The sequence below is a fragment of the Hyalella azteca genome, unplaced genomic scaffold (assembly GCF_000764305.2).
Source record: "Hyalella azteca isolate HAZT.00-mixed unplaced genomic scaffold, Hazt_2.0.2 contig1623, whole genome shotgun sequence".
NCBI classification, from domain to species: domain Eukaryota; kingdom Metazoa; phylum Arthropoda; class Malacostraca; order Amphipoda; family Hyalellidae; genus Hyalella; species Hyalella azteca.
Genome location: NW_025931927.1, coordinates 394,200 through 411,885, shown reverse-complemented (window position 1 = coordinate 411,885; position 17,686 = coordinate 394,200). Strand labels below are relative to the sequence as shown.

The 17,686-nt window shown below is 35.9% G+C and overlaps 4 protein-coding genes across 6 annotated transcripts; 3 read left to right on the top strand and 1 right to left on the bottom strand.

Annotated features, from left to right (window-relative positions):
- LOC108678969 lies at positions 1–2,139 on the top strand. The gene is made up of 3 exons (XM_018167467.2): positions 1–100; positions 530–682; positions 1,013–2,139. The coding sequence occupies exons 1-3, from the start codon at positions 31–33 to the stop codon at positions 1,237–1,239; spliced, it is 450 nt and encodes a 149-aa protein (XP_018022956.1). The 5' UTR covers positions 1–30; the 3' UTR covers positions 1,240–2,139.
- Positions 2,140–5,170: 3,031 nt separating this feature from the next.
- On the top strand, positions 5,171–8,469 carry LOC108678971 (glucoside xylosyltransferase 1-like). 2 transcript variants are annotated; one of them, XM_018167468.2, is made up of 6 exons: positions 5,171–5,382; positions 5,558–5,756; positions 6,218–6,298; positions 6,789–6,894; positions 7,334–7,430; positions 7,920–8,469. In XM_018167468.2, exons 1-6 carry the CDS (start codon positions 5,362–5,364, stop codon positions 8,181–8,183), a joined length of 768 nt encoding a protein of 255 aa, XP_018022957.1. In that variant the 5' UTR covers positions 5,171–5,361; the 3' UTR covers positions 8,184–8,469. The 2 variants fall into 2 exon arrangements, with proteins under 2 accessions (XP_018022957.1, XP_018022958.1); XM_018167469.2 differs by lacking the exon at positions 5,558–5,756.
- Positions 8,470–8,622: 153 nt separating this feature from the next.
- On the top strand, positions 8,623–10,754 carry LOC108678973. Of its 2 annotated transcripts, none has more exons than XM_047883331.1 (3): positions 8,623–8,642; positions 9,543–9,704; positions 10,159–10,754. In XM_047883331.1, the coding sequence occupies exons 1-3, from the start codon at positions 8,631–8,633 to the stop codon at positions 10,339–10,341; spliced, it is 357 nt and encodes a 118-aa protein (XP_047739287.1). In that variant the 5' UTR covers positions 8,623–8,630; the 3' UTR covers positions 10,342–10,754. The 2 variants fall into 2 exon arrangements, with proteins under 2 accessions (XP_047739287.1, XP_018022959.1); XM_018167470.2 differs by lacking the exon at positions 8,623–8,642 and adding an exon at positions 8,739–8,759.
- Positions 10,755–13,139: 2,385 nt separating this feature from the next.
- On the bottom strand, positions 13,140–17,360 carry LOC108678968. Its single transcript, XM_018167466.2, has 4 exons — positions 16,540–17,360; positions 16,112–16,222; positions 15,628–15,825; positions 13,140–14,040 (listed from the first exon to the last, which is right to left on the bottom strand). Exons 1-4 carry the CDS (start codon positions 16,865–16,867, stop codon positions 13,829–13,831), a joined length of 849 nt encoding a protein of 282 aa, XP_018022955.1. The 5' UTR covers positions 16,868–17,360; the 3' UTR covers positions 13,140–13,828.
- Positions 17,361–17,686: the final 326 nt, after the last annotated feature.

The window sequence follows — 17,686 nt, the reverse complement described above, 5'->3', positions numbered from 1 at the left end:
ACGTACGACGCTGCGACGTCGCTGTGCAACATGACGAACCTCGCGCCGGAAAACGTCACGACGAGGGCAGCGCCCGGCGCCATCACGCTCTTCAAATTCGGTAAAATTCGCTTATTTTAATTTTTTTAATCGGCAGTAAAACTAGTTCGGTAATATTAAGTTTCTGGGTGTTGTCATAAAATTCACTTTGATATATGAATCAGATGGAAAATTTTGGAGATTAACGCACGCATATAAGTAATTTGAAGTATTGAACTTTATTATATTACTTTTCAATCCATTCATGTTCATGAGAAGAATAATTAATCGGAATTATAAAATGTGTGTATTTCTAGAGGTTTTGGCTGATTCAAAGATTTTCCTGACGAATTAATAGTTCACTAAAATTAATTAGATGAAGAATTAACAAGAATTTTTCCACATATTCATGCTTTTCGTTGCAAACCTGGTGAAAACCATTGATTTAATAACTATATATTTTCTGCAGAGTTCGCCCTCAATCCACCTTTTACGCAAAACTCTGATCCAGGTACAACCGACGTCGCTGCTTCTCACATCTTCGTGACCAACGCAAAGACCTATCGAGCATCTGAGCAAAATGCTACTTGTGCTGCAGAGAACGGCCGGCCTCTTGTCATCAAAACAGAAGAGCAGCTTCAGGCAGCTCAACAGGCCGTTAGATGTTCGTAATGCATTCACATTCGAACGAGATTAAAAAAATGCACAATGCGTTGGGCTTGTCATATTATTCCTGGAATATGGGATGATGCAAAAATGATGTCATAATCGAAATATCAACGATGAGAAAATCACATCTTGCCCGCCACTATTATAATCTCTCAATAAAACGCTTTCAATTTCCTAAAATAAGGAACAAGGACTTAAATATTATTTTGAATTGCCTTTAAATAAATCGTGTCATTGCTATATTTTGCGAATGGTTGATATTTCAGCGCGCCGTTAGATCAAGTCAGGAGCATAAACGAGTATTAAAGGATATTTCTTCCAACAGATAAAGGCGAGCGGTATCGTAATGTCCGATACGCTTGGCTGACAGCCACTTTCACGTCGGGTAAAGTTCTCCAGTGGCCCGACAAGACAAATGTCACCCAGTGCCTCAATACCTCAGTCATAGTCGGCTTGTTCAATGAACACTACAGCATGCTGAGCGAATATGGAAATTTTGTTGACAGCACGTCTCCAACTGCAAATGATTATCCTGTGTTGTGTTACAACTAAAGAAGAACATATTCAACGGCCTTAAGTCGACAACTGAGACCATCAGAACAACTGTCACGTATCAGCAATTAAAACCTACGCAGCGCACACGATCAGTGAGTGCCATATTGCTGCTCTTTGTTGCAGTGTGTCGCGTGAAGAGTTACGGCGATAAGCTGCAGCTCGCCAGGATAACTTGAACCATCGACGATGAATGTTGATGATCAACGTTGATCATTAGTTGCTACATATTAGGCTCTTAATCAATGCACTTTCTGCCCCAGGCGTTGAAACATTGAAGTTCAATGTTAAATTCAATTTTTCAGAGTGAAAATTCCTTGTAAACAAATACTCGCATTTCAAATAACAAGTAAACTTTACAACTGAAACTAAAAATACGACTACACTAAGCTCGCTATCTAAGATTTCGTTTAATTCTACCCAAATATGCTAACTTTCACTATTCAAAAACGGCGAAGTATTTAATTTTAATTCAACTTATGGCAGCGTTTTTCAACGCTGCAATACTCGCTCAGTTTTCACACACGTGTGAGCACGATTGCATATAATTTAATAAATATCAAATGGAGTTGCAAAAAAAATTTTTGAATAGTGATATCGTATTAAAATTTTCAGGAAAGTTTCCAGTTCTCTTTCTAAAATTACATGCGTCTATTATCTGAACAGCATTTTGCTGAAATAAACAACCTACGCATATTCTAATTTCCTAATTAGTAGCACATCTATTCAAAAATTAGTCAAATGATAAAAATATAAGCGACGGATTTGGTACTCGTCATTTGCTGGCAAAAAATCTCGTCATTCTTATTTTTTCTCTACTATTCGCGCGAGAGTTAAACTTGTCTACCTATCTGCTATCTGGTAAGAAAATTGTCTGCTCCTCTTTTCACAGTGCACAGTTTGAATACACAATTGCACGTTGTCTTCCAATTATTACCCTTTGTGTTATTTTAAAGGCGAATAAATTTGTACGTCAAAACTTACCACAATTAGGCATCGGGAGACTCTTTATGCATTCACACAATCTGGCGTAGCTGATCCGTTTTCTTATTCTCACTATTATTTTTAGGAAATAAAATTAATTCTTCTCACTATCAGGTTAACGAATACATTCAAACGGTATTGGATCAAGTGTCAATGCACTATATTGAATAATCCACTATTACTACACTATATTATTATACTATTGAATAATCCACCGCCGCTCAGTGCACTGCTGTGCCAAAGTCTACAGCTGGTCGTATATGTCGATAATTGCTGTTATATCATATTATTATATATATGATAGATCGATCTATATCATATCTATATCTATAGTATATCATGTATATCATATATATGATATACCAAAACACAAACATTTGAATCAACTTTTGCACCACGTGGTATACTAATACAACAAAATTTTACTGTACTTAATCTTTTTATATTATTTTATTGCAGTTCATAGGCTTGTAATAGCAGATTGAAATAAATATCGCTGATAATGTCGGACGACGAGTTAGACAGAGTACCGTTCCATCAACAAAAAATGAAACATATTGCACAGAAAGCAGTATTTATCTGTTCTAATTGCTAATTATTATTATTTATTTATGTCGCTAGAAGCGATATAAACTGGCTGAGCTCTCAACCGAACACGCCATCTAGGATATTGTCCCACTAAAGAATGCAACGAAACTGCGCATAGTAAATGAATTACAGCCTTCAAATGAATGCGAGACGCACTGATACTTGAAGGCTATGAAGTTTATTCGGCGATCAGCGCTGCATTTAGAATAATCTAATATCTGCTTAATGACGCTTGATGAGATCGCTATCATTATTTTAGAACGAAGCGCCCCTTTTTCATTATATAGTCTTAATTATAATATAGCTAAGATTATATTATATTGTATAATATTATATTATATTATATTATATTATAATATATTTATTATATTATATTATATTATATTATATTATATTATATTATATTATATTATAGCAAGGACCACACGACTTCAGTAATTATCATCGATATTGCTACCTCTTACACACCGCCTCAGAGTTCAGAAGTATGTGAGCCCAGTAAAATATGAAATAATAAAATCTGCTTTTCAAGCATTTGCTTGAAAAGTATTTACTCAATATTTACTCTATCAATTCAGGATGATGAAGGTATTACCAATATCTACCTAGACCGAGCACCGTTACAACACCTAGATATGTTTCTACTTATATACAGTTGATCTAGTCACCAGAACTCGTTTTTCATCACCCATTTCGAATGCATGAAGAGTAACCTTCATATGTTTATACCTAATACATACTTGCTAAAGGAAATGAATCAATTTGTTTAAATGAATATGCATTGATATATATCTAAAAACTTTTGTTTATTCTTTTATTAAGTAAGAATCTCTGAAAACTACTCTTCTTCCCAGTTGCTCCAATGGTAAAGATGGAGAACCAGCTGCTGGGGGCGCCACTGGGCACAGGGTTCTCTGTGAGGTGTGACGTCGAGGCGTTCTATACATAGGTTAGGTGTGGCCTGTACTGATATATAGGTTAGGTGTGGTCTGGCCCCTAAGACTTTTTTATTCTTTATTATACTGGTTTTTACTGGTATTATTTATTATTTATAATATTTATTTTTGATTATAATCAAGTTTATGATGACTAAGTTATTTGTTTAAACTGATGATCGGCCAACATTATTTTGAATTCTTAGTATTTCCTCGTAATAAAAACAAAAATAATAATATTAATATTAATAATAACGATAATAATATCAGTATTGATATAATAACATTGAAGTAATATAAAATGATTTAGATGGCTTTTAAGAATATATAGCGGGGGCTGAAGTCCGTCTAAAATATTCCTATCGTAACACCTCTGTGCGGAGCGCTCAACTCGCATGTCAAAAAGACTAGTAAGAATCAGTTATATGAACGAGCGGAAAATTTCTCTCTGAACACGTGAAATAACACATCTGCGACATATGCGAAGATATCTCATGAGATTATCTAGATTTTTAATTCGAATAGTATTTAATAATGAAAATTTTATCCGTACAGTGAGCTTTTCCGTACAGAACAATATTCAGTTGCACAGAGACGGTGTTACAGCAGAGCTGCTGTACAAGCTATGCTCTTTTATTATAGATAAAAAGAGCTCATCATATATTTTCCTATGTCATTTGACGAGGTTTTTGGCTAGAGAAGATGTGAAAATAAATTCTTACAAGTGCTAAGTCAGAGGAATCACTATAATCAAATTAAAAAATGGAACCTCTATAGTTATTGAGGTTCCATTTTACATCTTTGAGGAAAATCCACGTAATAAATTGGATAAAATAAGTAGGCGATTTGCAGAAAAAATGTAAGAGTGCTTGAAAATCACAAGGACATTCAACTAAAAGTCGATGCAGCCGTAAATAAAGTGAAAAGAAAACGCGCGCCTTGTAACAATTAGAACAAACTCGTACATCGTCACGTACTATCCAATGATTTTACTTGGACTCGCTTAGGCTACCCGATAATTACTGTCGTTGACACCACGGTTTCATCTCCAAACAGTATATAATCCTCATGAGCATTACTATCCCATTGTTAATGTTATATGGGGATTCACTAGCGTCACTTATTTCTTGATCATGTTTTCTCAAGTGCAACGTGATCAGCAGCATCTATTCCCTTGCACTAATAAATGAAATTAAATTTCCATAAAAAATCTGCGTTTAATGAGTACTTTTTAAAGACCACACTTCTAAATAAAGAGGCCGGTGACTCCGATGTTGCACACGTACGATGAATTTCTTATTTATTTCAAATGTTATATTTTTATTTTTTTATTCTGTTAATTAATTCATGCATTGTCTACAACTTTACGCAAGTGTGCAAAATTTCAGATCGAATGGACGGGTAGAAGTGTGATAAATATCGATTATAAGATTTGTAGCCGACAGACAAACAACAAGAAGTGAAGTTTGCGAGAAGTGTGATAAAATAGTTTTGTATGACTTCAATCCATACTACATCCGTAGCTCTTCCTCAAGATTGATTTTGAAATAGTTCCGAGAGATCACAATCGTTTTGAATTGAAATAAAGATCTACACTTAATCAAGTCTCAAACAAATGTTTCACCACCGTGGCTCGGTGAGTATTAAAATGTTTACCCGCATGTCACATATAGTTTTTGTTCGGAAAATATAGGTAAGAATAAATCACTTATAAAAAAATATTGCGCATTTCCAGATCTTTAAACATTTTCTCACATTCACTTTTTCTAATAAATATGTAACAAAATGTTTTGTTGATCTACCGCTTCCAGGTAACATGGATTCCAATGTCCAATTTGTATTACGTCCTAGCAATTTGTGGAACGATCCTTGTATTCCTTCAACTTAACTTGGATCTCATTAGGAGAGAGTCTCTTGGATATTCTGCTCATCGTCGCATTATCCGAAGAGAAATTATTTCTGAAGATAATGAAGGCGATTTGTTGAACGTCAATGATGAATTATTAATCGGTACGTGAAACTTCTTTCTAATGATAATTAAGAAGAACTCGGTAGATGAACTGTCATATTCACGAAATACTTACTTCATTAGTGGAGACAGCTCGAAGCTTACATGCAGTAACCCTTCAGGTATTCATTATCACGTTGTCCAGAAACCTGAAGCAAATTTATAGATAAATTCAGTGACTGAAGTGGCATGTGTGAAAACAATTATTAATTTCCGTGCAAAGATTCAATAAAAAGATCACTATATCTCAGAAATATCGTAAAGGCTAAGAGGGTGTTAAATGATTCAAGATTGTTGCGAATTTTTTAGACATTTCCTTGAATTTTAGGAAAACTCCATGGGTACGTTGATCAAAAATTAAATTTATCAACGTGTTCTCAATGAATTTCCTGTTCAGTAATTGTGGTAGTTCATGAAAATTAGTAGTTCATGAATTAATTTGTTCAAGAATATGTTTTTACAGAGACGACGAACACTATTGTATCTTATTCAAGACCAACGATACCGACCGAAGAAGTAGTAGCAGTGATGGTTTTGTGTGAAGGTAAGAAGAAGTCATCGATCTTTCAGTGGGAAGGAGGGATGTTTAAATCTAGCTTAGCTGTTACCACCTAAACCGGCAAGTTTCCAAACCAATTACGCGATTTAATTGGATAATTTTTACTATTAGAGTCCTGATTTTTGGCGCATTTTCTCATTTATGGAAAAAATGCACTATTGTGCTCGCCATGTCCGTCCATCTGTCTGTCTGTCCGTCCGTCTGTCCGTCCGTCCGTGACCTCAAGTTATCGTCGACGAGAAAATGCACTCTCTGTCACTCACTGCAGTGAGTACTGAGTAATATTTTTTATAGTTTAGGGGAATGATTTCCAATTGTCATTTGAATCTTCATTTTAGCAAGAAACTGCCTCAAGATGAAACCCCTGACCGCTGTCACCTGAAGTTTTTAGTTCGAAAACGAAATTATATTTCAATTATTTATAACGCAATATTCTATTTCTGTATTCGTTCGATTCATATACTCTTCAATCCAGGGACTCCTGATAACTCGACAAGCGCCCTCACGGACATCAGTCGCCAGTTTTTTCAGGCCCACGTAGCCATGAAATCATTCGTTTATTTATCAAACCAACCAGTGAAGTAAGTTTCGTTGATAAATCACTTATTAATGTCACATTAATCGATCATTAGTCATATGCTGGAGAAATGTTTTTTAGTTGTATAATAAAGTCGTGTCTTTCTTAATAAAATGTTTTGAAGTGTTACAAAACTTTAATAACCATTCAAATCTATTAAGTTTATATAAAATTTATCGTTTCTTGATACCATTTATGCATAATCTAGAAGCCTATATTTAGTCAGTGAAAAGTATTAATGAACAACTAAGAACATTAATGAACAATTAATATGGAGTTACCTGTATCAACATTTCTTTGGAAACAAATTGACTCGCTAAGGAACGAGATTTATTCAAGACAATTATTATCTACTAGTGAGTTGGCTAAGCGGTCATTGACAAACATTAGTGAATTAGATAACAATTGAAATTTATTATATTATTATTTCATTTGATGACCAGATTCATAATTGTGAGCGATTCTCGAAATGTATTCAAGAAGATCAAAGCTTTAAGCGAGGCGTGGCCACCTGAACAGCAATCGAAGTTAACACTCCAGGTGAGCTGTAATCTTAATGTCTGTTCGGCATAATCGAATGAATAAATCTTCCCCTATCTCTGATATGAATTACTTTTAGGAATTTAATTTTCAAATCAATTCACACCATTTCAGCCAACTCAATCGACCGTGAGCGAAATTATATTCTGTTAATGCACGCTTCGAATATGTTCGTCGATCAGAACAAATTCAATTAAAGATAAATTGTTCCCATAGATACATGTGCTGATTTAAATTTTAATATCTATGCATTTACATTGCTCTGTCCGTGAAATTTATCATTCATGTTCTGCACTGGATGCACTATAACTGGATGAATTTCAATATTTTCTGTGTATTAAGTAGAATTATGAAAATTAGTTGCATGAAAGTCATCTTAAATATCCAGCCACATGACATTCTAACGCGTAAGTTTGGGCAAGTCGCGTATGTATGAGCAACATCCTTGACAGAATTTCCTAGGACATTATCCTTTTTGATTTATTGCAGTTTGTTAGCAACTTCTATCCAGACGAATTTAAGCAATTGGAGAAGCTGTTCCGCCCTTGTTCTTCTCAACGACTTTTTGTCGACCAAGTCTTGCCGGAAGAAGACGCGGTAATTTACATAGACACTGACGTGATCTTCATGCGGTCGCCCGTGCAGCTTTGGAACGAGTTTAAGCGCTTTGACGATAAACAAATGATGGCCGCAGCTGCACCCGCGTGGACGTCTGTAAAAAGGAAGGACGATGCAGCACAAGTATTACTCTAAATTAAAAGACACAAAAATGACAATTAAAATGGATCTTGGCAAATTTTAAAACATGTGATATGTTTTAATCTTGAATTCATCTCCCAAGAGACCATTTGAATAATATTTAAATTTGTACCTGCCACCAGTACAACGGAAAAATGCCTCATTTAACAAAATAATGATTTGATTCCACTGAGTCAAATGTAAAATTATCACAACTGTCACGGAAAGTTTGACGGACAAAGCTAGTAATTTCAGCGTAACAAGTTTCATTTTATAACATAACATAGTGATCTCGGCGCTAAAGCGTAGGCCTGATGTGGCCTGTCCTTGTTCACAGAAGATCTAAAATCGTGTCATTTGACCGGATCTTTTCATGACTGACGATAGTTTGAAGTAGCTATTATTGTGGATTACCTCACCTTTGTGTTCAACCAAGTTAGTGTTGAGAATTACCTCAACTTTATGTTCAACCAAGTAAGTATTGTGGATTACCTCAACTGTATGTTCAACCAAGTTAGTGTTGTGGATTACCTCAACTTTATATTCACCCAAGTTAATGTTGTGGATTACCTCAACTTTATGTTCAACCAAGTTAGTGGGGTTGAATATCTCACCTTTATGTTCAACCAAGTGAGTGTGTATTGAACATAAACATTTCACAGTACATCCGTTTTCTTTACTTGTTCGATCGTTTCTTGCCTCAATTCAACTGATTCTTTAGTCTCCATGCAGCGGATGTATGAATTTGTTGCAAATGTTTTTCATTCAGCAGCTGTCACAGTTTTTCATTAAATAGATGGCTATGAAATTTCTCTTGAAAGAAGCCGATTAAAGCTATGAAAACTAGATTGGTTTTCATATACAAATTTGAGCTCAAATGATATATGTGGGTGTTGTCTTCAAACTTTCATTAGAAAAAGAGATGCGTTGATGGAAATTTCGTTTCATATCCCATGAATTAGAATCATCTAAAAACGAATTGACCTTGAGTTTGTAACTGTTGCAGAACTGTATTCTATACGCAAGTTATATAGTAGAAGCAAAATAGACTGATATCGAAAGAGTTTGACGCAGCGTTCAAACAAACGTCTTCGAAGTTGTCGTTAATGAAGCATCGAACCACTACATCAATTTTTCGTCAAGATTGACGAATGTTACTGGAATTTTATACAAGTGTGGATTATTATGTTTTCGAAATAGACGAATTAATGTTATTTCATGATAAATCAGTGAGTTAAGACCTCATTCATTGATTATACGAGAAGACAAAAATGTCAAATATGGTGATTTCACGAATTTTCCTTTTTTTACTACATGTTTTTATGCTCAAACTAAAGCAACTCATAACGAAAATTTTTGTATCTTTTTGGACAGGCTCCAGAACATTTCTACGAACTGGAATGCAATTGGAACTTCCGATGGCCAGCGTGCTGGAATTTCTCGATCCGCTGCCCTGAGATCATGGAGCGTGGGCCTTACTTGGTGCATGGCATCGGCGCCTCCTTTTTAAATGGCGCACGTCATCCAAAGATTGCAGTTAGTAATAATTTTTCCTTAAAATAATAAATATTAATAAAAACACTTCATGTAATAAGTTTTTTTTATGTCCTAGTGTTTTTTATTTATTAGAGCTTGAAAACGCCAAGTAAATTCAGTTATCTTCATCGAAAACGTTCCGAGAAACAGTTCCATCATCAGTTAAAAGAACTGTTGGAGCTGGTCTTACCTGTTGTTTTATTATTATTGTTATCTTTTTAATTCAATGATAAAGTAATTGCATGGTGATGGAGCATCGTTTTGGATGATGAAAATATGAATAATTTCACTGCCATATTCCTAGCTTTCAAATTGTTGATAAACTGGCGACTTTTGGAAATTAATGAGGTTAATTACCCGCGGAGGTCGCAAAGTCTCACAATTGAACAAGTCATTAATGAAAGTTTATTTCTCATATTATTTTTTGTAATTAATAAATTTAAATTTCTTGCAGACTCTCGCAGAGCAGTGGGACGCGTGGGACATGTCCCAGCCTTTAGAGACTCTCACTAATATTCTGACTGAAATTCTACCCACCGCGGTCTCAAAATACGGACACTGCAGTAAAGTTGAGGGATTCGACGAGGCGCTTATAAAACAACTTGTCCTACTTAATTCAGAGAACATTTCACTGTAATTCTTCAAATGTTCGTTGTGATTGTTTACATTAAACAGCGAATGTCAAAGGAGCGAGCATTTTTATGAATGCCTTTCAATTTGAACGGCATGGCTGGATTGCTTCCGTACATAACTGAAGTATGGTGGTGAAAAACATCATATGTGACTGCAACGCATTCAGATATGGACTGCTTCTTGCAAAATCATAATACCATTTGCAGATTATTCACGCAGATAGTTTGTATGATGATATCTCGCAGTTCACAATACCTATTATAATGAAACAAAATAAACATCGTTCATTTGAACATAAACGTGCCTCTGAAATACAAGCTAATTTGAAATGTATAATGATGCAGGATTTAATTTTTTACGTGAAAGCTTTACTGTTTTAAATTTCAAATAAATAGATCCCAATGCCAATATTCTAACCGCACATGTTTCGATTCAAGAAATTGAGTTTGTTTGAGCATTGCTTGGTGCAAAGCGCACTATTGCAGTATTTTAACTATACCCCTAACTTGCGATTAATTTAGCTTTACTTTGGCTCAACACTGACATCATTTCCGCTTCATAAAAATCATATTCTGCTTAAGCTTGTTAGAACTTTTCAGACTCCACACTTGCTTGTCAATCACTGTTAGAGCAGGCATTTCTCACTACATTTGAAGCTTGTAGCTAAATGGTTTAGAATGAGAATGAAAGCCACGTTTTTTTTCGAAACGCTGTGTGACACCAAATTGAAATTGAATTTTTATTTTATAAGCGGAAAAAATTGAAAGAATAAGGTTAGTTAGCATAATATATTTTTGAAAGCTTTCAGCCTATCAAATGATCAGCGACGTGTTCAGCGAAAGCTTTCATCCTATCAACTGACCAGCGACGTGTTCAATGAAAGCTTCCATCCTATCAACTGACCAGCGACGTGTTCAATGAAAGATTTCTTAGTATCAACTGATCAGCGACGTGTTCAACGAAAGCTTTCATCCTATCAACTGACCAGCGCCGTGTTCAACGAAAGATTTCTTAGTATCAACTGACCAGCGACGTGTTCAACGAAAGCTTTCATCCTATCAACAGACCAGGTCTCTTATACACATCTAGATGTGTATAAGAGACAGTTCTAGAGGTTTTGGCTGATTCAAAGATTTTCCTGACGAATTAATAGTTCACTAAAATTAATTAGATGAAGAATTAACAAGAATTTTTCCACATATTCATGCTTTTCGTTGCAAACCTGGTGAAAACCATTGATTTAATAACTATATATTTTCTGCAGAGTTCGCCCTCAATCCACCTTTTACGCAAAACTCTGATCCAGGTACAACCGACGTCGCTGCTTCTCACATCTTCGTGACCAACGCAAAGACCTATCGAGCATCTGAGCAAAATGCTACTTGTGCTGCAGAGAACGGCCGGCCTCTTGTCATCAAAACAGAAGAGCAGCTTCAGGCAGCTCAACAGGCCGTTAGATGTTCGTAATGCATTCACATTCGAACGAGATTAAAAAAATGCACAATGCGTTGGGCTTGTCATATTATTCCTGGAATATGGGATGATGCAAAAATGATGTCATAATCGAAATATCAACGATGAGAAAATCACATCTTGCCCGCCACTATTATAATCTCTCAATAAAACGCTTTCAATTTCCTAAAATAAGGAACAAGGACTTAAATATTATTTTGAATTGCCTTTAAATAAATCGTGTCATTGCTATATTTTGCGAATGGTTGATATTTCAGCGCGCCGTTAGATCAAGTCAGGAGCATAAACGAGTATTAAAGGATATTTCTTCCAACAGATAAAGGCGAGCGGTATCGTAATGTCCGATACGCTTGGCTGACANAAGATCACTGCAGAACAAAATCAATGCAGAACAAGATCACTGCAGAACAAGATCACTGCAGAACAAGATCAGTGCAGAACAAGATCACTGCAGAACAAGATCACTGCAGAACAAAATCAATGCAGAACAAGATCAATGTAGAAGAAGAACAATGCAAAACAAGATCAATGCAGAGCAAGTGTGCAAACTCTAAAAAAACTTGAATTTTGTGTACGGTGAAAATTTGCGAGGTATAAAAAAGTTTAAATGTTCTGCATAGCGAAAGAATTTGAAGTATAAAATCTAGTGCGTTCAGCATAGTGAAAGTATCTGAGGTATAACAGCTCCAATGTTTCAGATGAAGATATAATTGAATAACATGGAAACGAAGTCGGGTGCGCTTCAATTTTCCACCTGACAACATTTGCCAAAATTTGTATTCGGCGATTTTTTTGGCATTTCTGAGAGCAATGAACTGAGTAAATAGATAAAGGAGTAATCACAAAATAATGAAACAATATTTTAGCTAAGTTAAATTCTACAGCGTTGTCATAGACATAATAAATATACCGGGAGTTATTGATGCCTCGGCATTACTCAATTCAACATTATTTTGGAAAATAAATGACTATTAGCCCTTTAAAATTCATAATTGCGATGCAACATCCGTTTTATTAAGCATTAAAGAACGAGAAGGCCACATGACGCACGTAAGACTCCAACTAAAAAAGGTCGACGTTGCCATTCATTTAGTGAGAAGAATATGGGCCCAGGCTCCATGAGAGAGGATTTTCGAATGACGATTTCGTTAGGAATTTTTCATAAAAATAAGTCAAAATTTGAGTGCAACTTTAGGTAGACCCTTTAATTTAGAGCTTGCAAAGCTTTATTAAATTAAATTCACTTTCTAACGTTAATTTAATTCCTTTAAAATTATATTTGAATGAACTATACGAGATTTAAGAGAATTTAAGAGATTAAATGCACTTTTTAACGTTTTTAGAGTCAATCTCCATAATTTACCAATTACAATTGTTTAGAATTGTTAATGATAATTTGAAGATTTTGAACTATTGGAACTCCTTAGTCAGCCACTGTCTCGCATTGATTTCATTTCGAAGCTCTAATATCACACAAAAAAAGCCTTACGAAATTGCAAAAAACTACACCTGAAATTTCAGAAGCAAATTATAGTTCACGGCAACAGTCGTGCCCTTACAATAATTTTAATTGAAGATATCTTGCGTGTTATTCATAACGTGTCATTCAGTAATACTAAAAATAGCATTAAACAGGCCCATCAGTTTGTAAGGATACTGCTATTAATCAAGTTGAAAATCAAAACTGCGTGAGTGGTGCAAATAGAATGATATTAAAAACTAATTATTCAAACAAAATACGCCAGAAGACAAAAAGACGTATATCTCATATCAAATTATTTACAATTATGTAATATTTTTTACGATCGGTCGAAACAATAAGTGCATAACATGCATTCTTCAGTGACAATCACGCGAACTTTGATTTTAATTTAAAGATGCTTAACATCGAATCAGGTTTACCATCAAAGGAATCTATTCTGAAATACATGACAACAATTTCAATAGAAATAGAGAATTAAAATAGATGATTTCTGGAGCAATGGTTTCACCAATATTACACGAATCACATGCCCTCGTTACGGACTAAGCGTTGCTTCACACATAAGAGATGCACTAGCAGAACTACACCAATAGTCCCCCAACTTCACATCGGGGTTGAACAAAAGTAGACAATCTTCGTTGTTGGGCTGTCCCGCTTCCCAGTCGGGCAACTTGTACGGATCTCTGTCGCTGTTTAGCCACACCCATTGTCCGTTGGTCTTGTAGGCGCCTATCCACACCCACTGACCTGCAGGAATAATAAGAGCTCAAATAATCAGAAACACAACCGCATCCGGCCGAGTCAAACTCCTGATTTACTATAGAATGGAAGTGTCGGCACTGAAGAAATAGGCCCATGGCCTGTTGCCGATTTTTGAATTTTTCGTGACTTGATTCACAAGGGATCCGGCCTTTGTAACCCGATCTTTCTATAACTGACGGTTGATTGAGATAGCTGCTGGACTTATTGCCTGGTCCGTAATTTGCTAGGCATTTTAAGACTGAAAATATGCTATAAAAACATGAAACTCAAGTATTTAAAAATGAAAAATAATTCATGCAAAAAGTCGGGCCCATTACAACAAACTAATGTTATTTACAAATCTTCCTGCCACAAAGAAGGTTGTAGACTTCTCCAGAACGTAAATTACATTGGTTTGACCAGCACGACTTTGAGCTGTGGCCTAACATGCCACCTCCAGAACGGAGGACCGAAGAACCACATGAGAGAGGCTCATAATGAGACCCTCACTCGCGCGACGTTGGAGACCCACACCAGAATCATAATGAGATGCCCAGACGCCACAAGACTGACCATAGCTGAGGCTCTCATCATCAAGCAGGAGTCTCCAGCTATTAATTTACAAACTACCGGATTTGTCAGGACGTTGAAACTGTTCTCGTAATTCAAGCTTTTATCTCAATTTGTATCCCTATGTTTGTTACTAACGTCATTTCAAATTTTCAAATTCAAGTGTTGCGAAACTCTTCATGTACTTGATAATGAATGAAGTAACATTCGAAACGTCGCAAATTATAATAAAATGTCCCTTGGAAACCTGATATTTGGGTTTTCAATTCCTATCTAAAGCCTAATTCGCCGATTAGAGAAAACAATTAGAAAATTGTCAACAAGAAATACTCTCTGGTCTTCGATGAAACCTGCATTAAATAATATTAATAGTACAAATGTAAAGTGATGATAATATATAAAAATTATAAAAAAATAATGTTATAGAGTTACCCGACTGGGCAACTCTGTATATTAGTAGTAATATTAAAGCTTAAGTTTGGACCATGTTGATCCGATTAAGCTGATTATTAACCATCCAGCCATCTCATTAATTTCGACCAGTACTTTCACAGCTAGCTGTAATTTTAAAACCCCTAACTAGCTGCTCCAAACGTGATCTTTGTCACTCGGCCACCTCGAGCTTTATGACTAATCGAATTTGAGATAAGCGTATATCTCAAATGATTCACAACCGTTGAGTAATGTAACCCTCATATCATTTGCAGTCAGGTCGTCGTTCAGTAAATTCGAGAATTTACTATCATGGGATGGACATTTGGCCCTCAAATTCTTGTATTGTGTCAATTACTATACAAATAAAAATTACATGTTTTTCATTCATAATTATGACAATAGTTTAATTCTAGTTCTATAAATTGAGTCTTTAAATATTTGGCTTAAAGACAGTCTTCTAAAATTAAAATAAATTAATGCGACAATACCTGCCTTTCAACTCTCTCATTGAATTAAATCCTTTAAAATCATGCTTCAAGGAAAAACAATCATAAAACTCTGAATATAAATAAATAAATTCTACAATACCTGTGAATCCAGAAGCGGTGTAGAAAGTTCTCAGCTGATTGAAGTCTTGGTCGGAGCGCGCCGAGGCGAGATCGCCTCCGCTCGACAGGCAAAATTCACGCGCCGAGCACCAGGTTCTCAGGACACTGGACACCATCAGACACTTGGACCCGGACACTTTGAAAGGTGAAGTGCAGTTCTGGAGAGGTTGCGTTTTCTCTGTAAATAAGTATTGAATTGTAAGTAATGTTGTGAAGAAGTAAAACATTGTATTGAAATTTGTCTGCTGTATCAATACACTTACGTACGTATCTCTCAACGAAGTAATGATGTGCGATCTACACCAGTGATTATTCCTTTTGATAAAAAATTTCACATCGATTAAAGGAATTTAAGAAGCCACACCGGGAGTTATCCCGGTTTAACTTCTTTATGTATGAAACAATAAAATAAATACAGTCGTAGTTCTTATACATGTGATAATTAGAAGCTTTTCTTCTCTTACTGTAGATGTCCAGCATCCCGCTGGACGAACACACATCCAGTAGGTTCGGGCAGTAGGAGTTTGGTCGCGTTTCTCCAACCTTCATCGACGAATTTCCTGGCAGGACACAAGCTGCAGAGGAAATTTAGCGGGAATAACGAATTCATAAGAGGGAAATGAATGAAAATTCTGATATTCTTTAATGTGAAAATTTTGACCGGTGAGGTTTGCTCTAACATATTAGCCTCCCGTGCATTGTCATTACGCAATTTAAGATAAAATTGAATTTACTTTAAGTTGTAGTATAAGGTGCATCGAGAAAAAATAAACAATCAATAGCGAGTAAAAATGCAATTATATGCTTTCAAACAACAAGAATTACCTATGATAGATTTCATAATTTCTGATGGCAACGTAAATTCCGTAAAAACAACCACATTTTAACTGACCGTCAGTTTTGAAGACAGCCGTGCAGTTCGTTGATCCTTGAACGATCGTTCGCTTCACATACCCATTTCTGATGGGCTTATCATCCATTATGGTGCAGTTCCCTGATCCATCGACTGAAGGAACGTAACAGGCTATAAATGCCCAGTCTTTAGTAGAAGCCCAATTCCAGCAACGCAATCTGGACGCGAGTGCACGAGAGTTCTTTTGGACCTTCAAATTGAACAAAACTGCTGGGTCTGCAGCCACTGGCATCCACTCTTTATAGCGACATAGACCTTCCTTTACAAGAACCAGCACTAAGACCGCTGCAAAAACTCTTAAATGCATCTTGCGTCTAAAACACTTGTTTTACCGTGAAATAAATATCAAATCATAGTTTCAGACTACTCTGGAGGTGCAGAATCGAGGCATAGTTTCATACTCATTTGGAGAACACGGCTTCAGATAGTGGCAGGTTCCATGTAAAACCATTCAGGTTTAATGTACGAGTCGTAGATATTACTTGAATAAGCTTTTCATTGATCGATTCGTCTAATCAAGTTAAATTATTTCTATACAAAAAAATTACTTCCAATTTAAGTGCGCAACTGGTTTTAATAAGTGACACGCATACGGCAGATTTGTGTGGGTTTTTGCGAGTCACTGCGAAGAAGCGACAGAAGGATTATCTGGTTTCTCTCCGACCGACTTAACGCACGCTTAATTGTGTAATAAAATACCAAGTATTAGATACTTGATGTCATTATTGCTTTGTCGGGTTAAAGTGAATTTGCGCTTCAATCGAGTGGTCATGGCAGTGCATACACACAGACTGCCTATTGTAGACTAGAGGCCGTTGAATGTTGAGAACGACACGTGTCGCTTTGATGTCACTATAATTTGCAAGGCCAAAAAATGATCAATTGCACCTAATATTCAGTCCCTGTCGAAATTCCTAGAATCATTCCCAGTCATTCCCAATCATTCCCTTGCATATAAAACCCTGAATTATCCCTCATCATGTCCAGGTTCTGCTGCCAGCTATTTGCAATTCATTCAAGTTTGAGTAACTGCACGGCTGTCTAAAGATGTTTCTTTCGTGCCAGGGGCCGAAAACGAATACGAGCAAATGTTTGAGTATTCAAGGGTATTTGTCCTCGCATGCAT